This window comes from Protopterus annectens, chromosome 17.part0, assembly GCF_019279795.1.
Source record: "Protopterus annectens isolate FY-2018-M chromosome 17.part0, PAN1.0, whole genome shotgun sequence".
NCBI classification, from domain to species: domain Eukaryota; kingdom Metazoa; phylum Chordata; order Ceratodontiformes; family Protopteridae; genus Protopterus; species Protopterus annectens.
The window spans coordinates 739,744,642-739,765,893 of NC_056751.1; the positions used below are offsets into that span (position 1 = coordinate 739,744,642).

At 40.6% G+C, this 21,252-nt stretch overlaps 1 protein-coding gene across 7 annotated transcripts in view; it reads left to right on the forward strand.

The window, feature by feature from the left end:
- Positions 1-21,252, forward strand: part of ARHGEF11 (Rho guanine nucleotide exchange factor 11) — a 4,318,379-nt gene that overhangs the window by 3,603,235 nt on the left and 693,892 nt on the right. For all 7 annotated transcript variants that reach the window (XM_044059024.1, XM_044059020.1, XM_044059026.1 and 4 more), the window contains one exon: positions 7,973-8,151. In XM_044059024.1, coding sequence (XP_043914959.1) covers positions 7,973-8,151 — 179 coding nt within the window. The remainder of the gene's footprint in view (positions 1-7,972; positions 8,152-21,252) is intronic.

The window sequence follows — 21,252 nt, forward strand, 5'->3', positions numbered from 1 at the left end:
AACCTATGTGTTTTCAGGATTTTGAGTTTTCAGTATTTTGAACTTTCAGGATTTTGGTCTTCATGATTTGGGGCTTTCAGGATTCTGTAGTGCTCCACACACACACACACACACACACATACACGTTGCTCCTCCTATAAACCTCGCCCCATCTAGTCCTAGAAAAGAAGCCATCCAAGATTTATTTATTTATTTATTTCCAGTTTGATGACCGGGGAGGTCCACTGGGCTTAAAGAGCCCATTTTCAGTGGAGACCCGGGCAGAAAAGCTCCAATAATACATAGTACAAGCTTCATAATATGAAGTACAATACATAGTGGAAATGGAAACAAACTAAGCAAATTTTACATACAAAATAGCAAAAAATAAACAAAAGTTAAACAGCAGCTTGGAGAGAGAAGGATGTAAAGCATATTTACATGTTTAGTGGTTGAGAACAGTAGTACAAGGTTAAATTAATACAGAGGTTTAAATCATCTGAGAGTGATATAGAAGCAATATTAGCATGGATGCGTTCTTTATGCAAGAATATTAGCATAAGTTAAATTAATACAGAGGTTTAAATCATCTGAGAATGATATAGAAGCAATATTAGCATGGATGAGTTCTTTATGCAAGAATATTAGCATAAGTTAAATTAATACAGAGGTTTAAATCCTCTGAGAGTGGTATAGAGATAACATTAGCATGAAGGCAGTACATAGGGTTAATCAATAGTGTGTAAGGAAGAACAAACTTTGTGTGTAATAAAGTATTTCAGTATTAAGCAGGTTAGGTAGGTGGAGTGCAGTTGCATTTCCATTTTTGGGAGACGTAAGAATGCAGCTGGGTTTTGAAGTGTTCAGAGTTCTCAGAAATTCTTAGAGATGGTGGGAGCGAATTCCACTTTTTGGCGACGGAAAAGGATAGGAGAAGCTGAGCAGCGGGATTGTTTGGTTTATAAACAGATTATATTTTGATGGGCAGATCGTAGAGTTGTGTTTGGGGTGTATAATGTTAAGATGTTTGTCAGTGCTGGCCATATAGATGATTTGTTTACTTTGGCCCAGTACTTGCCTAACGACCTGTAGTCCCTTCAGCCTGGCCAGGCTTCTCCAGCTCCCTCCTCCCATCTCCTGCTAAAGGGAATCTTCCTCATCTGACAAAGTTGAACCACAGACCGGTGATTGGGTTTGAAATTGATGCAGAATATACCCAATCATCAGACTTCCCATATGAAGAATTCTCATTTAGAGAAACTCTCTCCAGAATGATGGAGTTCTTTAAAGGCTTCAGATACTCAAAAAAGATATGAACTACGTCATATAAAACTCCCAAACCTGTGATCATTCGCATGGAACTTATGGTAGTGAGGATGTCTTTGCAGTTGCTTCTCAGGCTCCCTCCATGCCTCCAAGAAACGTAGTAGATTTTATGTAATTCAGAAATAGTTAGCAAGTTAGTTAATGCAGCCCTAGGCAAAAAGTTATTTGACAAACTCCTCAGTATTTTCTTTAGATCTTGAAAAGGAGGTAAGAGTATTCCAGCTCCCAGCTCATTCTCCTGTGACAGTGACAGTCAGTCTTAACCCTGTATAGGTTTGATAAGAAGGTCCAGACCTCATCTTCCATTTCCTTTAGGGCCATCATTTGCCAAACCTGCATACATGTCGATTGATTGGCAGTACTTCCACTGAGTGCACTGAATGATCAACAGTAAAGGAGCAAAACAAGTTTCAAACAGAGCAAACCCAAACCATGCAAGTTTTTTTTTTTGTTTGTTTTCTTTTGTACCAGTCATACGGGGGGGGGATACCTCCCACACACCCCAAATTTAATATACTTACTACGAGATCACACAGCAGGAGAGAAAAACGAAAACTCCACTGTCTGTGAAAGTTGTTTTGTTCGTTTTCATTCGATTGTACAACACTCGTTGAAAGTGATTTTGATCATATGACAGGAAACTGCCAAACCCATATGAATAATTTCCTGCAGGCCTTCATGGATCTTATGGGGCAGAAAATGGGAGGCATGTCTGAGTTTGACCTTAGATCCTGCAGCTGCTTCAGATTTGGCAGCCTTGTAGCTGAGCATGCGATTAAAAGTGGCTGTGATACCGTGCTGATGCCACTGGAGCAGTGTTTAGGATGCATGCCTTGTTAAGGCTCTTGTCTCTGAGTGAGGATGTCGATCCCAATTGATCAGTGCACACCCAAATAGAGTTATTGTGCGGGGGACCAATGGCAGGAATATTTAAAAACGAGGATGAAAGGAGTAAGCTAATGCAGTGAGTAAAGCAGCTTTCTCTCTCCACAGCTACGAAGTTTGAGAGAATCTACCCCTCCAAGCCGGGCACATTTAACAAGAAACAGAGCAAAGTCAAGCTACACAAGAGTGAGAAAGGAGAATTTAAGAAAAAGTTGCAAGGGGATGATAAGTTAAAGTCGGGAGAAACCCAAGGGTCTTTGTATCCTGTTTCCCCCTCCTCTACCCTGGCCCCCAACTTCATCATCCCAAATAATTGCAGGAAATCTCTCTGTCTGCCTTTAACCTTCAGAAGACCACTGTAAATGCCTGGGTAGTAGAGATTTTAAAAGAAGGTTTCAGACTTTTGTGGGTCTTTCTAACCATGGTCCACAGGGATTGCAGAGCCTCCAGTGGGCCAGGAGTGCCTTATTCCACCAATAATGTCTGATCTGTTGTATCAGGTGTCGTAGAGGAGGTGCCCTCCTCTCAGCTGGGAAGGGGATTTTTCTCAAGGCTTATTCGGGTTCCCAGAAAGGGGGGCACCTGGAGTTTGATCTTGGACTTGTCAAGGCTCAGCACCTTGTTTTGTTTTTCCATGGGCCTTTTTCAGATGTAGCACGAGAGCAGTGTCTGGTTAAGTGACTTGCTCACACTCAAACGTTATGCACTGGAAGCTGAGGGAATCAAACCTTGCACCCCAGGAAACAGCTTAACTGCTCCTTAATCCTCTAAGCTACCTGCCAGACCTTCTTGAGGTCCCAAATTTAAAATGCTCACCCTGTGGGCCTTATTACCCCTCCTACACCCAAAGCCATATGTAGTCACTCTGGATCAAAAGAATGCTTGTCTTCACAAGGCCCACAGGCAGTTTCTCAAAATCTCAGCCAGGGAGTGCCACTATCAGTTTACCTGCTTGCTGTTTCCCCTGTCCACTGTACCAAGTGTCTTCACCAATTCCTTTAGTCTGACAGCTTGAAAAAGGTATCTACATGTACCCTTACCCAGATTTTTATCTGATCCAGGAAAAACTCTGCATCAAGTACTCACCACCTGGACTTCACCAAGAGGTTTTTCTCAGGACTTAGAATTTACCCTCAACCTAATTAATACCTCTTTGGTGACATCCCAGAGGGTATTATTTCTGGGTTCATGCCACACAAACTTTCCAGGAACTGGCAACGAAGGCTCAGGTCACTACTAGAGAGTTCTTAAGAGCCCTGGGGCTCATGGCTTCCACCACACTGATGCCTGACCATTCTCAACATGTGGAAGATTCAGTGGTATTTGTCACCTGTGTGGACTCAACATTTTCACCCTTTATAACAACAAATCCACATTCCCCTTTCATAGTGAGTGAACTGCATTGGTAGGTGATTCATATCAAAAGAAATGATCCTTTACTGTAGACCACCCCTCTCCCCCAACCAGTTTGTTTTCGTAAATACCTAGGACTCTGCTGACAAGGTATCAAAGTACAGGGAATATGCTATTACCAGCAGAGCACAAAATGGTCATCAGTATAAAGGAGGTGTTAACTGTCATTTGTGGATTGAAGGCTATGAGCCAGCTTTAGAATGGGGGAACTCCCCAGATGGTGACAGAGAATACCACAGTCATGAAGTATATCAGATGGGAGTGGGGGGCAGAAACTTAACAGCTATGCAGTCTAGCCATGGCAGCTGGTACAGTGGCACTCCTACTCAGCCTCAGTCTACAGGCAGCTCACAGATGTTGACAGTTTTTTGAGAAAGGAGGGCAATGTCATACAGTGTTATGTACTGAGGATGACCTCTGCATTGCACAGAACTACACATGTACTCACATATGGAAGTTTATACTTGCAGCAGTGAGAGGGTCTATAGAGCCATGTACATCAGCTTCCAGGGAAGGGTTTGTATAACACACAAAAAACCCTTGCCATGGATGACAGAGCACCAGAGCTTAGCTTGTTTCCCTTCTTCTGGATGTAAAGTTGTTCTGTTCTATTAGAAAGAGACCCTTCACCACAGGGTGATGTGGGATACTAAGGACTTGACCAAGGAAGTAGGAATAAATGAGTATACTAAGTGTCCTAGGGGTAGGGCGTCGATTGGCAGTCAGGGGTTGGAGAAGGGGTAGGGCTTTGTTTGGCAGTCAGGGGTTGGAGAACAATAATGCATGAAAAAAACTTTTTTGATTTACAGGATATGTGCTCATTTTAGTGGTTGGAAACAAGTTGGCAAGCTTGGGGCTAACTGTGCTCTTATAGTGCGGCACCATCATGACATTGATGTGTATGCACAGGGTGGGAGCTTCCAAGGGAAAAAGTACAAACTGGAGTGTAGAGGAAGAACCTAAGCAGAGCTCCACCAAGGAAGGTCCACTCATAAGTCAGCTGATATAGTAAGAACCTGTGACATATGTTGGATGGATTGGAAGAGCAGGTTGATAGAAGGTCTGAATAGAGGAGGATTCATCCATGTTGCACAAAGCTACATCAGGGCCAGCAGGAAACTAAATGTTACATTGAACAAGTTGTATGTGTGAGGTGGATGGATTAGAGGGCTTTAGGAGGTCTGTCTAGGCTCATGATTTCACTGAAGTTTAAAAATCTTTTTGCAAGTGCTGTGTTTAATGTATATTGTTTTGCTTTCCAAAGCAAATGTAAATAAACCCTTAGAGATGGGTGTAACCTCCTTGCCATGTATAATATCAAACTGTATAATTTTGTGATGCAAAAACTGTGCTACTTTTTCATGCAATTTTGTTGAGAAGCATGGCCTTTGGAATTTTTTTGAAACTGAAAACTCGTACCATGACATCATTAAAGACTGAAGCACAATGCTTTACTACCTAAACTAGTGTGTAGGCTACTGTGTTTCCATACCAGTTCCAAAAGTAGGTGAGTTTTGTATCCTACTAAGGCAAGTTGTTAGCTATGTTTCACAGGTGTAACACACAGCATTGAAAATTAAATTGTAGTTATATATTAGTGAAACCATAATGAAGGAAGTGTGTTGTTTTTGGTTACCCAGAATACTTTATTGAGGTATTTAAATCATTGCCAGTACTCCCTCCCTCCTTGTTATAATTTTGTGGGCAAGGTCATAAAGAATGAATGAATGAATGAATGAATGAGTAGGTAGTGAATGAAACATCAAAAAGTTGTCATATTCTTCATTTTTTCCAAAGTGCTTGCATATTTATTATCAGGAGTATAACCACAAACAAAGTTAAGCGTAAAACAGAAATACATGAAAGGTACAACAGTATTCTTTAGCCGTGTTTATCTGTTGTTGTTTGGCTTTTGTCTTTATGTGCATTTTAATGTTTTATATGTGTGTTATTATGTTTTGTTTTGTCCCTAGTTGTCCAGCTTCTTGGTTAATTAATGTTTAATTAACAAATTACCACATAGGTGGTAATCCATTAAGTACAGAAGAAGTAATTAGGGACCTGGGGACCCAAGTTGATAGCAATCTCTCATTTGACAACCACGTGGCCAAAGTGGTTAGAAAAACATTTTATATAGCCCACTTAATCATGAAGGGATTCACATCTAGATTAGGGGAGGTCATCGTGCCTCTTTACTCATCCCTCATCAGGCCCATAATCGAGTGCAATGCCCCTTTTGGGATGTATCTTACCAAACACCTGCAGCAACTGGAAAGACCCCAAAAGTACCTCACCAAGAGGATCAAAGGGCTCAAACAGATGTCATATGCTGCCCGATTAAAGAAACTCCAGCTCTACTCAGTGGCATACTGCCTGCTCAGAGGTGACCTGTGCCTGACGTATAAAGCCATGTCCAACCCGGAATTAAGGGACATGCTGCACCTCAAAAAGTCCAAATCCCATCGAGCTACATGCTCGAGAGACTTGAACCTCAGCACTGAAATAAATAGGACATGCTGGAGGGACAGATTCATAACCCAGAGGCTCCCTTCACTCTGGAATAAAATCCCAGTCCAGGTTAGGCAGAGTCCCTCATTGACTCTCTTCAATAGGAATCTTGATGTGTGGATGGGAGATCGTAGGTTTACCCCGGGTATCACTTCTGTGTCACTGTTAGACAGAGGCATAGTATACTAACCTCGAAAAAGGGCATAGCAAAATTAATTTAAAATGGGTGGTGAAAGCCAAACATACTCTGGCTAGGCTTATAAATGCCCTAGGGCAGATAGCCTAGTATGAACCTATGAACCTATGTGTTAATCACCTGGGGTGGACATTAAGGAGTTGCTAGCAAATGGCAAACACACTGTGATGCGGTTCAGATTAGAGAACAGAGGACATGACTCACACCAAGTCTCTAATTACAGAGATGTAGGATATAATGACTGTAACTAAAGGTGTGGAGAGGGATAGATAAATTACAAAGAATGAGGTAAGCCATCAAGTAGACAGAAAAGTTAAGGCAGAGCATAGTGAGTGACAGGAAAGAGGACAAGAGACCATTATGGCTGAATGCAGTGTTCAAGGAAGCGCTAATGATGAAAAAGACATGTAAGGGTTGGGAGAGTGACAGAGGAACATAGATGTTATGAGAAGGAGAGCAGCTAAGGGAAACAGCTAAAGCCAGAGTGGTGACAGTACTGTCAGAGGAAGTAAGATAAGGAGACTAAAACCTGTTTTCAGGTATATAATGGGAAGGAAAAGAAGTGTCTTGTACAAACTGGCAGAGAAGACAGACAGACGCAAACACGTACACACACAGGACATTAGAATGAATGGGCACAGATCTGATGTTGGTAAGGTAAGTACAGGACATTAGAATGAATGGGCACAGATCTGGTGCTGGTAAGATAGCAAGTACAGGACATTAGAATGAATGGGCACAGATCTGGTGCTGGTAAGATAAGTACAGGACATTAGAATGAATGGTCACAGATCTGGTGCTGGTAAGATAAGTACAGGACATTAGAATGAATGGGCACAGATCTGGTGCTGGTAAGGTAAGTACAGGACATTAGAATGAATGGGCACAGATCTGGTGCTGGTAAGATGATAAGTACAGGACATTAGAATGAATGGGCACAGATCTGGTGCTGGTAAGATAAGTACAGGGCATTAGAATGAATGGGCACAGATCTGGTGTTGGTAAGATAGCAAGTACAGGACATTAGAATTAATGGGCACAGATCTGGTGTTGGTAAGGTAACAAGTACAGGACATTAGAATGAATGGGCACAGATCTGGTGCTGGTAAGATGATAAGTACAGGACATTAGAATGAATGGGCACAGATCTGGTGCTGGTAAGATAGCAAGTACAGGACATTAGAATGAATGGGCACAGATCTGGTGCTGGTAAGATGATAAGTACAGGACATTAGAATGAATGGGCACAGATCTGGTGCTGGTAAGGTAAGTACAGGACATTAGAATGAATAGCCACAGATCTGATGTTGATAAGGTAAGTACAGGACATTAGAATTAATGGGCACAGATCTGGTGCTGGTAAGGTAGCAAGTACAGGACATTAGAATTAATGGGCACAGATCTGGTGGTGTTAAAATAACAAGTACAGAACATTAGAATGAATGGACACAGTTCTGGTGTTGGTAAGATAAGTACAGGACATTAGAATTAATGGGCACAGATCTGGTGTTGGTAAGATGATAAGTACAGCACATTAGAATGAATGGGCACAGATCTGGTGTTGCTAAGATGATAGCTGCATGTTAGGGGCAGACTAGATAGTCTGCTTTTCTGGATGTAAAATATATATGTAATTCTTAATTCTGTTTCCAAATCTTTTTGTAGGACATAGCACTGAGCACAGAAAGTTGCTTCTTTCTCGAGATCGCTGTCGAGAAATCCTGCGGTATGTTAACGAGGCAGTAAAAGAAGCTGAGAACCGGCAACGCCTTGAGGATTATCAGAAACGCTTGGATACCACTCCACTTGACAGGATTGGCGGCCCACTGCCCATGGAGTTGAAGGTTCTAATTAAATAACTTTGGGGGGATTGGGTATTGTCATCTCACAGACAGAACTATATTTGCAATTCCGTAGTTTCTTTTCTTATCCTTGGTTTTTTTTTTTGGAAAACTGTTAATTAATTATTTTTATATTGCTGAGGTGAAAAAAAGTAGCCGTATGATTTAACTTTGTGAAAGGATAAAGTCCCGAATATGACCCAGGCAGGCGGGATTTAATTAGTGTCCTGGGTTTGATTAGCAGCCTGGCTTCCATTGGAGATGGCATGATGATGATGATGATGATGATGATGGATGTGACTGTCCTGGAGGGAGAGGGTGCACCAGTGATGTCTAGAGCGACAGCCCCTCAGGAGGGGAGGTGTCACAAGGGATGGCCCTAAGCTGGGTGTTCTGCTGCCAAACCACTTATTATGTAACTCTCATCATGGGTGTGTGGGAGCATGCTTTCCCAAAGAAGTGGTATAAACATTTTAAGGGGTGATGTGGGATGCATGTCTCCTCTTCAGGGCGAGAGGTTAAGGCCTTATAGCATATGCCCTCATTGCTTGAATGTACCATGGGCACAAACTACCCTCATGGCTACTTGTATGATGGGACCTTAAGATATTTCTTACCCCTTTGGTAGGGTTATCCAGTACAGGGGAATGAATAGCTCTTCTCAGATGGGGAGGGTTAATGGTCTCAAAGCTCAGGGGCAAAATAGCACAGAGAAAATGGTTATATTTCCATTAGTTGTCTCCTTGTTAGTTTCACAATAAGCAAAGCACCTGTAATGTGTTTATTCCAAGATTTCTTCTGCGGTATACCTTCCTCCATGACGGTGCATCTCACATGCATATGTGTAGCTTTGAAAGATGTAGTATCTTAGATTGTTGCTCAGATCTCTTGTTGTATATAGATACGTATTTATTACATTTTGCCACAGAAATGCGTCACATTGTTCTAAATGCAGATGTTGTCATACAGTAGAATAATCTAACAATGGAATGCATTCTTTAATCTAGCTTTAAATGCAATTCAGTCTTGGTGCCATATGTAATTAATATATTCTGCACTCCCCACCACAGATGATACGATGTGAGTATACATTGGTACATTACCCTTTTTATTAGGATTGTGTTTGAATTTGCATGCTTTTGCAGTTTACTGTTTATTTGATGTCGTAAACCTGTGTTATGACATCAGTTTACTACCAATAACAATGTAACAGTCACCACATTGTGACCTCACATGAGAAGAAGGTAGCTACTCTGGAATTATAGATAAACTTCCTAAACTAGGTATAAATCCCTATGTCAGAAGATGGGTTGCCAACTGGCTCACTGACAGAACCCACACTGTGAAAGTAGCAGACTCTAAATCCAACTTCAGACCAGTGACAAGTGAAGTACCACAGAATTCAATCCTGGGTCCACTCCTGTTTGTTATCTACTTCTCTGAAGTACAGGCTAACACCGAAGGTCTCTGGCTAACAAAGTTTGCAGATAACTGCAAACGAGGAGCCATAATCAAAACTCCTAACGATGTGGACGTCCTACAAAAAGGCCTCACTGAGACAGATGCCTGGTGTCAAAGTGATGGCCGCATGCTCAATGCAAAAAAGTGCATTGTCATCCCTTTTGGTAAAAACTCTGTACCCACGAACTACCGCATAGGCGGTAGTCTACTTAACACCGAAAGTGTGATGAGGCCTTGGGACACAGGTGGACAGTAGTCTCTCCTTTGATAATCACATCGCCACAGTAGTCAGGAAATCCTTCTACGTGGCACACCTCATGACAAAAGGTTTCTCATCCAGGAAAAAAGAGCTCATTGTTCCCCTCTTCTTGTCACTCAGTAGACCCATTGTAGAGTACAACACCTTCTGTGGTATGTACCTCACAAGACATCTACAACAACTGAAAAGGCCACAGAAATACCTCACAAAGAGGATCGCCAGCCTCAAACAGATGCTGTATGCAGACTGTCTCAAAAAAGTCCAGCTTTACTCCGTCGCATATCACTTACTCAGAGGCAATCTCTGCCTAACATACAAAGCTATGTCAAACCTAGAGCTGGTGGACATGCTCCACTTAAAGAAATCCCAATCCCTCCGAGCTACACGCTCTAGGGACCTAAACCTTGTCACCACAATAAACAGAACATGCTGGAGGGATAGATTCCTGTCCCAGAGACTTCCCATTCTCTGAAACAAACTACCTATCTATATCAAACAAAGCTCCTCATTAGCACTCCTCAAGAAAAATCTTGATGATTGGATGGGAGATAGGAAAATCACCCCAGGGATCACTTCTGTGACTCTGCTCGACAGGGGCACAGGAAAATAATTTTCTTGGGTGGTGAAAGCCAGGGTACCGTTTGGCTAGGCTTATATAGGCCCTAGGGCCAGTAGCCTAGTACCAACCTATGAATCTGTGAACCTAAGTACAGGAGATATGATGAGAATCCGTCCATCCTTCCATCCACAAACCCTTTTTCCCATTTTTGCACATGGTGTCAGGGTGTGACTTCAGCAGTGACACAATCACGTAGAGCCAAGGTTTACAATGCCGGGTGGTAACATGTTTTAAAGCATATTGTCTAAGTAGTACATAAAGGAGAAAGATATAAAGTTCTTAATGTGTAATAAAAGCTGAACTGTTTACATATGTTTATCCAGAAGGTGTTAGCAAACAGTAACTGTACTGCACGGTAAGAAAGAACTGCAAAGAGGTAATTTTGGCCCAGGTTTAAGCCTAGATAACGGAGTTTCAGTTGCCTGTAATAAGAAATAAACAAAACGGAGAAAATTTCGCCCAAACAAAACCAATAATCCAAAACGAAAAGGTGAAAAATGGAGACCACCAACCAAAAGTTCAAGTTGAGCTTTATTTTAATAACGCTACCAAATGCCACACGTTTTCGTCTATCTACAATAGACTTCTTCAGATATCAAAAACACAATGCAAAAAAATTGTCCCATTTTATAGGCATAGCATTATGGTGTACCAATCAAAGTCATCCACCAATTGTTATTGTATCTTTCGGCTTTTCCCGGTTAGGGGTCGCCACAGCGGAACTCCGGTCCGCTAATGATTGGCAGTAAATTTTTACGTACCTAGTTGCCAGCCCTGACACACAAACTTCAACGAAGGTACGCCCATTCACGCACGTCTCCACACAGAAGACGCTTTAGCTGAGAATCTAACAGGACAATGTCTTACTGTGAGGCGACAACGCTACCGCAGCACCACCACCGCAGTCAAAAGTCATCCACCAATTAATTAAAAACAATTATGATGTGGTTAAAATAGAATTACATGAAATTCATAATATCCCCCATAAAAATAAAACGAAAAATAAAATAATTGTGTAAAAATGTAGTAATTGTGCAAAAAATTATCTTAGTACATAAATAAATAAATAAATATTTATACATATATTAAAACCCTATGCAAACCTGTTAAAACCAATACGTTATCACCATCTACTGGCCAAGCAGATTATAAAATTCTAACAAATAAATAAAACCAAAAATACTCTACAGGTCTCAGCATTTAAGAAATCTCACCAAAATGGCAAATGCATAAAATAAAGATACAAAAATTGTGATCAATCCATGTAATGATGGTATGACAGAAATATGTTGTCCAATCAGAGTTGGCTGCTCTGAGTTTCAATAATGGGGCTATATTAATATTCTCATTGAGTCCTGGGTCCCTACCTGCATCTAGGGTTACTTGCCAATAAAGTTCCCTGTATTCCAACAGGTTTTCCCAGGGCCCACTCCTGTTATCCACTTGAACGTCTTCAAGAATGAAAAAAAAACTAAACTTGGCCTGTTTACAAACCAATGTGTGTTTAAACAGAGCATTTCTCTCATTCTTAGTCCTAATCTCATAAGTGTGTTCATAAATATGTCTTCGAATCTTTCTCCGTCTTACCAATATAAAATGCACACAAAGGGAGCAAGTAGCTAAATAAACCACTTTTTCACAGTTACAATTAAAATGGGACAGACCACACATCTTCCTATCTCTACTAGCAATGTAAAGACTGTCACAGTGCGCAATGTATCGACATTGGGAACAAGCCCCACAACGGTACGTCCCTTTTCATTTACCACTAACATTCATTGGTTTTCTGCGTTGTTCAAGAAGGTTTTTCAGATTCCTCCCATTCTTAAAGGTAAACTTCAGGGGGGACAGTTTTGCCAGAGGTAAGTCAGTAAGTTCTAAAAACTTATTCCATTCTGTTCTAAGTTGTTACAATAGAAAAAATCCTTACTGTACTCTTGTAATAAAAGACCTGCTGTTCTCACCCCTATCTGTTTTTGTTTACTAGCCTGCTCACACTCACCAACAAATCCCATTCCTTAAACTGGACAAAATTTTTCTCCTCTATTCTATTGGAAAGGATGTTGATTCTGATGTCATGTAAGAACTCAGCTGGGTATCCCCTTTCCCTAAAAAGATGGTTAAGATATTCACATTCTACCTCAAAATCACTATATATAGCACGAATGTATTGCCCCCTCACCAAACTCTTTTTTTTTTGATTTAATACTCCCCTTTTCCATCTTTTCAATTGATATATCTAGGAAATGTAATGTGTTTTTAGAGACAGTGTTGGTAAAGTGTAAGAAGTTAGTAGTTGTTTCAATGTATAGCAAAAATTCCTGTAACTTTTCATTGGACCCCACCCAAAACAAATATCATCCAGGAATCTGACATATTGCAACCATCAATTCCTAAATTCTGATTCCATAATAAACCTCTTTTCCCACCAAGCCAATACTATATTGGCGTATGTGGGGTCACAATTGGCCCCCATCACTACGCCCTTAATTTGGTGGAAAAATTCTCCCCAAAAAAATATGAAGTTGGTATTCAAAACTAACTCCCATGAAGTACAGGACCAAATGCAAATCACTGGAAGAAATGTATGTTAAGTTGTCAATCTCGCCTTCATTCTTGCTTCGTTTCTCAACCAAAACTCCTTCCAACCATTCAAGACCTGTACTGTGGGGAATAACAGAAAAGAGGTCTTTGATGTCTATAGTTACAAAAGTTACCTGCTCGTAATTCACACTAAGGTCGATTCCATTCAAAAATTCCCAGGAGTCCTTAAGTATTTGGGTACTAGAACCCCAAAGGGCCTTAAGTTTAACATCAAGAAATTTTGCAAGTGGTGCTGTTTTAGATCCATCGGCTGATACTATTGGCCTGAGGGGTGGGTCAACCAATTCTTTATGAACTTTGGGTATACCGAATATAGTCGGCACCCTGGGCCTATTGTTAGACAAATAATTAAAACTGTTGAAATCAGTCAATGTCAAATCTATTTTTTGTAGGCAATGTTAATCTCACTTTTAGACACTCTAGTGTATGTATCTGTATCCCCCAACAAATTAAGCATCTTTCCTTCATACATTAAAGTATTCATTATGACTGCGCCACCCCCTTTGTCGGGTTTCATAACTCTCACATTACGATCCATCCTCAGGTCATTCAACACTTCCCATTCCTTTCTGTCAAGGTTATACTTTTTGTGTTGTTGGTTTGTAGTTTGCCATTGCCTAATATGTTTATCAACTAAGGTCTCAAAAGTTTTTAGCTGTGTGTGGATAAGGGGGGTTGAAAGTACTCTTCCTCCTCAAATTCACCACTTCATACAATTGTTTCTGTTCTTGAAACACCAATACAAAGTTCATCTTTCTCAAAAATAGTTTTAAATTCCGGGAGGAATTTGCTAATATCCACTCTTGTGTTGGGAATAAATTTAAACACTTTTGCCAAAAGTTTAAAATGGTCAACAGTGAGTGCTATCTCACTATAGCTGAAAATATTGAAATTATTATAACTAAACTTGACCTCATCCTTAGTAATAGGTTCAATCAGGGAGACTAACATTTCCCCCTCCTCTCCTGGTAACCTCCCCGACTCACCCCTCGACCAGGGTGTTGGGGGTAATATGACAAGTTTCTCTCAGATTGGTGAAGCGGGGGTCTCTCTAAAGGATTGTCCCTAATATCCTCTGTATGATCATAGCCTTCCTCATCCTCAAAAACATACTGTCCACCTACCCCCAACCTGTTATCATCATCAAACACTGCTTCTGTTTGTTAACACCTTTGGTGTCAGGGTAGCATGTATTATTCATATATTCATTTCAATTTCTTTCCAATGTTTTAATCTTTCTTTTCATGTTAATGGAACATTTGTCATCAATTTTTTTTAAAACCGTAAAATACCTAGTTCTTTCAGCCTCCACGGTAAACAAAAGATCTGAAGTAATGGAGCGAAAGATTAGAAGACGTATTTATGAACACATTTATGAGATTAGGACTAAGAATGAGAGAAATGCTCTGTTTAAACACACTTTGATTTGTAAACAGGCAAAGTTTATTTTTTTCATTCTTGAAGATGTTCAAGTGGATAACAGTGGTGGGCCCTGGGAAAACCTGTTGGAATACAGGGAACTTTATTGGCGAGTAACCCTAGATGCAGGTAGGGACCCAGGGCTCAATGAGAATATTAATATAGCTCCATTATTGAAACTCAGAGCTGCCGAACTCTGAATGGACAACATATTTCTGTCATACCATCATTACATGGATTGTTCACAATTTTTGTATCTTTATTTTATGCATTTATCATTTTGGTAAGATTTCTTAAATGCTGAGACCTGTAGAGTATTTTTGGTTTTATTTATTTGTTAGAATTTTATAATCTCCTTGGCCAGTAGATGGTGATAACATATTGGTTTTAACAGGTTTGCATAGGGTTTAAATATATGTATAAATATTTATTTATATATATATGTACTAAGACGATTTTTTTACACAGTTACTACATTTTTACACAATTTTTATTTTTTGTATGATTTTTATGGGGCTATTATGAATTTCATGTAATACTGAATTCTATTTTAACCACATCATAATTGTTTTTAATTAATTGGTGGATGACTTTGATTGGTACACCATAATGCTGTGCCTATAAAATGGGCCGATTTTTTTGCATTGTGTTTTTGATATCTGAAGAAGTCTATTGTAAATAGACGAAAATGTGTGGCATTTGGTGGTTGTTGTGTCTTTGGGCTTATCCCGGTTAGGGGTCGCCACAGCGGAACTCCGGTCCGCTAATGTTTGGTAGTGGATTTTTACATGCCGAGTTACCAGCCCTGACGCACAACCTTCAACGAAGGCACGCCCATTCACGCATGCCTCCACACAGAAGACGCTCTAGCTGAGAATCGAACCTGACAACGTCTTGCTGTGAGGCAACAACGCTACCGCAGCACCACTACCGCGGTTGCGTTATTAAAATAAAGCTCAACTTGAACTTTTGGTTGGTGGTCTCCGTTTTTGCCTATAATAACACCATGATTTATATAAATATTCATCTGTCTTACTACCATTTCATGATCAAACAACTTCAGAGCTTGCATGTTTGCTGATCTGCTGTGCCTGTCTTTTGAGTTTACCAGTGTGAGTTTGGGCACATTGACCACTTATTTTTATTAGCTTGCATGTTTTACTATGTCTTGTACTGAGGTTTTGGACTGTAGGGTAGGGAGTCTATTAATTTTTGTGACAGTCAGCCCTGGTAGTGCACACTTGGTTGAACTCACTCATTGGTTGTTACATTAGGAATTCCCCTGTCCCTGAGTTGCAGGAACTTCATAGCTGACTTTTAGTATAGTGGTGCAGGGTGCAAAGTTCTTTGTAGAGGGATGGGGGGGGGGTTAAACTGCATCCTCCCTAAAAATACTAAAATAATTTCCACTTTTCAGCAGTTGGTTTTATTAAGAAGTAGAATAGTCAGAAGATTGGCAAAGAAGCATCCCAGCCATCCTATAGTCTGTGCTGTAATGTGTACTTTTTTGCAGTTTGCTACATTTTTTAATCAGAAGCATGAAATGGCTAGTGACCACAGCCATCACTTATTATCTCCTACTACTTAAATTACCAGTGAGTTACTGAATTGCCTATAATAATGCACCTTTATAGTGTCCCCTTTGATCTGTTACTCACAAGTGCATTTGTGCATTTTATCAGCAGGCTTAGAGCCTTCTGGCCATCAAGAAGCTTGATTATGTTGTATATGTATGACTTTCTTAGCAGTCCTTTATGTGTGAAATCAGTTGTGGCATTGGTTTAGTAAAGTGCTTTCTGTAGTGTTAACAAGTTAGTGTCAAAGCCTGCACTATGTCTATATCCTTCATTTTTTTTAGTATTATTACTGCTTATTACTGCTTATTAAGTGAGTGACCTGCCCTAGTGTTTGCTTTGTGTCTTGACTTTCAGACATGAGTGGGTTTTGCAGGACCCTGAAGAAAAGACAGGTTGTGGGCCTTCAGGAGTTGGTTTGATGGGGAAAAAAGTAATAATTCCTTCAGTGTTTCTGTGTGAGTTTTGTTTTATAACCTATAGAATTTCTTAATTATACTTGGACTTTTTATAAATTACATACATTTTAGTTTCAAAGCAGTAGAACCTGACTTGATGACACAGCAGATAATGACATGTAATTTCTATTTTTTGACTAGACATGGCTTTAAGGTATTATGGCCAAATCTATAGCTTTTTTTGCGGTACTATATTTTAATCAAAGCTGAGATTCTTTCCCACTGCTGTTCCCATATGTTCATAGGTTGCTACTAGGCTTCCAATCCAGGGGACCATTGAGGAGGCTAGCCCAAATCTTCAGTTACCCACAGCATTCTCTGATTAAGTGACTTGCATCAAGTCACTCAGTAGGCAAGTGAGGGTTGAAGAAGTCAAACCCTGTACTACATCTCCAACTGCCAGACTATTCCCAGATGTTATAATCGGTCAGTCTATACTTCTAGTCAGAATCAGCATCCCTTTTTCCAAATTTGGCTATGTACGGAGTTTCACTTTATCTCCCTTATCAAATCAACTAGAGGAAATTAGCAAAGGAACCAAGGTGTGTAACATGAGTTCACATACAGTAACAGTAAAGAAAACAAACCAGAATAATAGTTTACATTATTGTTGTGCGGTATAAATGTTTACTCTTTTACAATTTTCATTTACTTCAGTTTGTTGTTTGTCTTTTCGGCTTTTCCCGGTAAGGGGTCGCCACAGCGTTACTCCGGTCCGCTAATGATTGGCAGTAGATTTTTATGGTGTCGAGTTGCCAGCCCAGTGCCCAACCTTCAGCGAAGGCATGCCCATTTACGCATGTCTTTCGGAGGCCACTCGACCACGGGGAGGACATGCAGACTCCACACAGAAGGCACTCCCCGCACACTAGCTGAGAATCGAATGGGAGAACCTCTTGCTGTGAGGGAACAACGCAACCGCTGAACCACCGTGACAGTTTTCATTTACTTCAGTATTAACAGGAATTGCTCGTTTACTGCTTGGTGTGCAGTATAAATGTTTACTCTTTTACAATTTTCATTTACTTCAGTATTAACAGGAATTGCTCGTTTACAGCTTGGTGTGCAGTATAAATGTTTTCTTTTTTACGATTTTGATTTACTTCAGTATTAACATGAATTGTTCATTTACTGCTTATTGTGCAGTGTAAATATTTTCTATTTTACGATTTTCATTTACTTCAGTATTAACATGAATTGTTCGTTTACTGCTTGCTGTGCAGTATAAATGTTTTCTCTCAAGATTTTCATTTCCTTCAGTATTAACATGAATTGCTTGTTTACTGCTTGGTGTGTGCAGTATAAATGTTTTCCCTTTTACAATTTTCATTTACTTCAGTATTAATATGAATTGCTCGTTTACTGCTTGGTGTGCAGTATAAATGTTTTCTCTTTTACGATTTTCATTTACTGCAGTATTAACATGAATTGTTCATTTACAGCTTGCTGTGCAGTGTAAATGTTTTCTCTTTTATGATTTTCATTTACTTCAGTATTAACATGAATTGCTCATTTACTGCTTGGTGTGCAGTATAAATGTTTTCTCTCTTACGATTTTCATTTACTTCAGTATTAATATGAATTGCTCATTTACTGCTTGGTGTGCAGTGTAAATGTTTTCTCTCTTACGATTTTCATTTACTTCAGTATTAACATGAATTGCTCATTTACTGCTTTCCCTTAAACCACACTCCTAAGCATTATTGTCCACGATTTGTTCTCACAAATTCCATGTATGTGCATGCAATGTACCCCTCACCTTTTCTAAAGAGTCTGCCTCCTGTTCCACCAAGAGTGGTGTAGATTTTATTTCCATTCTGTAGCCGTTGTGTTTTTTTTTTTTTTTGGCAGCCAGTAACATTATTCATAGTAAGGCTTTTACTGTATCTAGGCAATCAAGATGCTATGTTCCAGTTCAAAAGAATAATTTCTTTAATTTTTACCATTTGTTCCCCAAACATTTCTGTCATGTGCACTTTAGGGAATTTTTAATCTTCCAGTTCATTACATTCTCAAAAAAGCATGTGCCCATTTTCCGCCATCTCCACTGTCACATCTCTAACATTTCCTACCTACATGGGGAAAATACTCTGAAGTCTGCTTGGGTATAAAATGCCTGTGTAAACACTTGCATGCAAAAAATCCTGAACCTTTTCAACTTTATCATATACTTGGGAGCCCTGCAAATTACTTCCCACTGATGCTTTGTAATTGGTCATTTTGTTTTGTTTCCCCAAACTTTTCTAGCCTACTCTGACTGATTCTTATAATTGTAATGCAGTACTTCATATACCCTACTAAGTTTCCCTTTTTTAACTCCATCTTTTGTTCAAGACTCATCTAAAAACTGTGTCAGAGCTGTGGTCATTCATTTTGCTGTCCCCTTCCCTTTCTTTTTGCTTACGCTCTATCACCTGTGAATCAGTCCTTGAAAGGGAAGGCAGTTTCTATCCTGCAGTCCAAACTCCTGCTCTGCCTTATCCCACTCTGTTCTCTTTCCCCCTCTTATGTTACTTGTCCAGAAATATCTTGATTCCTTTGCAAATTTCATCCAGTAAATCGCAATCGTCTCTTGCTTATTTCTTAACCCCCCCCATCCGCCGACATGCTGTTGGTAACATTTTCTTTCTTCATTCTCACACTGGCTTAGTTCTTAGAGTAATTTCTGCTAGTTTATAAATATAATATTATAGGTTCATAGGTTCATAGGTTTATACTAGGCTATCTGCCCTAAAGCATTTATAAGCCTAGCCCAAAGTTTTGTGGCTTACACCACCCCTTATATGAAAAAATACTGTACCCATTAGTTTGTTGTGCCTCTGTCCAGCAGTGACACAGAGATGATTCCCGGGGTAAACCTACGATCTCCCATCCACAGGTCAAGATTTCTCTTGAACAGAGCCAGCGAGGTGCTCTGCCTCACATGGACCAGGATTTTATTCCACAGCATAGGGAGTCTCTGAGTGATAAATCTATCCCTCCAGCACGTCCTATTTATATCCTTGCTAAGGTTTAAGTCGCTTGCTCTAGTGGTTTTGTTGGATTTGGATTTTTTGAGGTGGAGCATGTCCATTAATTCCGGGTTGGACATGGCCTTGTATGTCAGGCACATGTCACCTCTGAGCAGACGGTATGCGACTGAATAGAGCTGGAGTTTCTTCAATCTGGCAGCATATGACAGATTTTGGAGTCCCTTTATCCTTTTGGTGAGGAACTTTTGGGGTCTCTCCAATTGCTGCAGTTGTCGGGTGAGATACATCCCGAATGGGGCATTGTACTCGATCATTGGTCTGATAAGTGAAGAGTACAGGGGAACAATGACCTCACTAGATCTGGATGTGAATCCCTTCATGATCAGGTGGGCAATGTAGAAGGTCTTTCTAACCACTTTAGCAACGTGAGTGCCAAAAGAAAGGCCACTGTCAACCTGGGTCCCCAGGTCCCTGATAACCTCTTCTGTGCTTAGTGGATTGCCACCTATATGGTAGCTTGGGGTTACCTTGTTTTTCCCGAAGGGTATGACTATACATTTTTTGGCATTTAACTTCAGGCCATGGCTCTGGCACCAGCTATCTGTTTCCATGAGTCCCTTCTGAAGGATATCCGTGTCCGATGCACTTTCCACTATGGCGCCCAGTTTGCAGTCGTCTTCAAACTTTGTCAGCCAAAGTCCTCCCATGTTGGCCTGTACTTCTGAGAAGTAGATGCCGAACAATAGGGGGCCAAGGACCGAGCCCTGTGGGACACCACTTGTGACCGGCTTGGAGTCTGACATAGCGCCAGCAACTCTAACCCTGTGGGTTCTGTCCTTAAGCCAGTTTGCAACCCATCTTGTGACATATGGGTTTACATTTAAGCTGGTAAGTTTTTCTACAATACCCGAGTGGGGTATTGTGTCGAAAGCCTTTGCAAGGTCAAGGTAGGCTGTATGGACTGCCTTTCCCTCCTCAATGGCCTTGGTGACTGTTTCGAAGAAGTCGACCAAGTTCAAAAGGCATGATCTGCCCTTGACGAAGCCAAACTGGGTCAGGTCCAATGTCTGCAAGTCCCCTATATCTTTGTTTATGAGCTCCATTATGATCCTCTCCATAGCTTTGCAGACTAGACTTGTTAAGCTTATGGGCGTAATTACCAGGGTCCGTAGAGGCACCGCCTTTGTGGAGTGGGACCACAGTTGCCGTACGCCACTCCTTGGGCACGTATCCTGTGGTAAGGCTGAGATTAAACAGCTGCCTTATGTGCGGGTTTAATTCCTCATTTAGCTCGTGTAGCACACAGCCGGGGACACCATCCGGTCCCATTGATGCTGTGTTTTTAGCTTTAGAGAGAGCAGCTTTCACCTGCGCATTTGAGATGTCTGGGAGGCTACACTCCGCTGGGATAGTTATCTCTCCTTTAGGGTGTATGGTTGTTACTATTCTGTTGAAGGACTTGGCGTCCAAACGTTCTAGTCTGTCTTTATGTCTGGGACCCCCCCATTTCACTGTCACATTTTCCCACTTTTATTTACATCCTTCTTCTTGAGTTATGTATATGAGCCCTAACTGCAAACCATTAAGGTACCCCTTCAAATCTGGTAACAGCAAACCACCCTATTCTATTGTGAAAATTGACTTACCATACTTAATTCCTGCCCTCTCCCACTCCTAGATAAACTCCTTCAATTATATTTTAATTGTCATTCACAACTTCTCCTCTGCTTGATAAAAA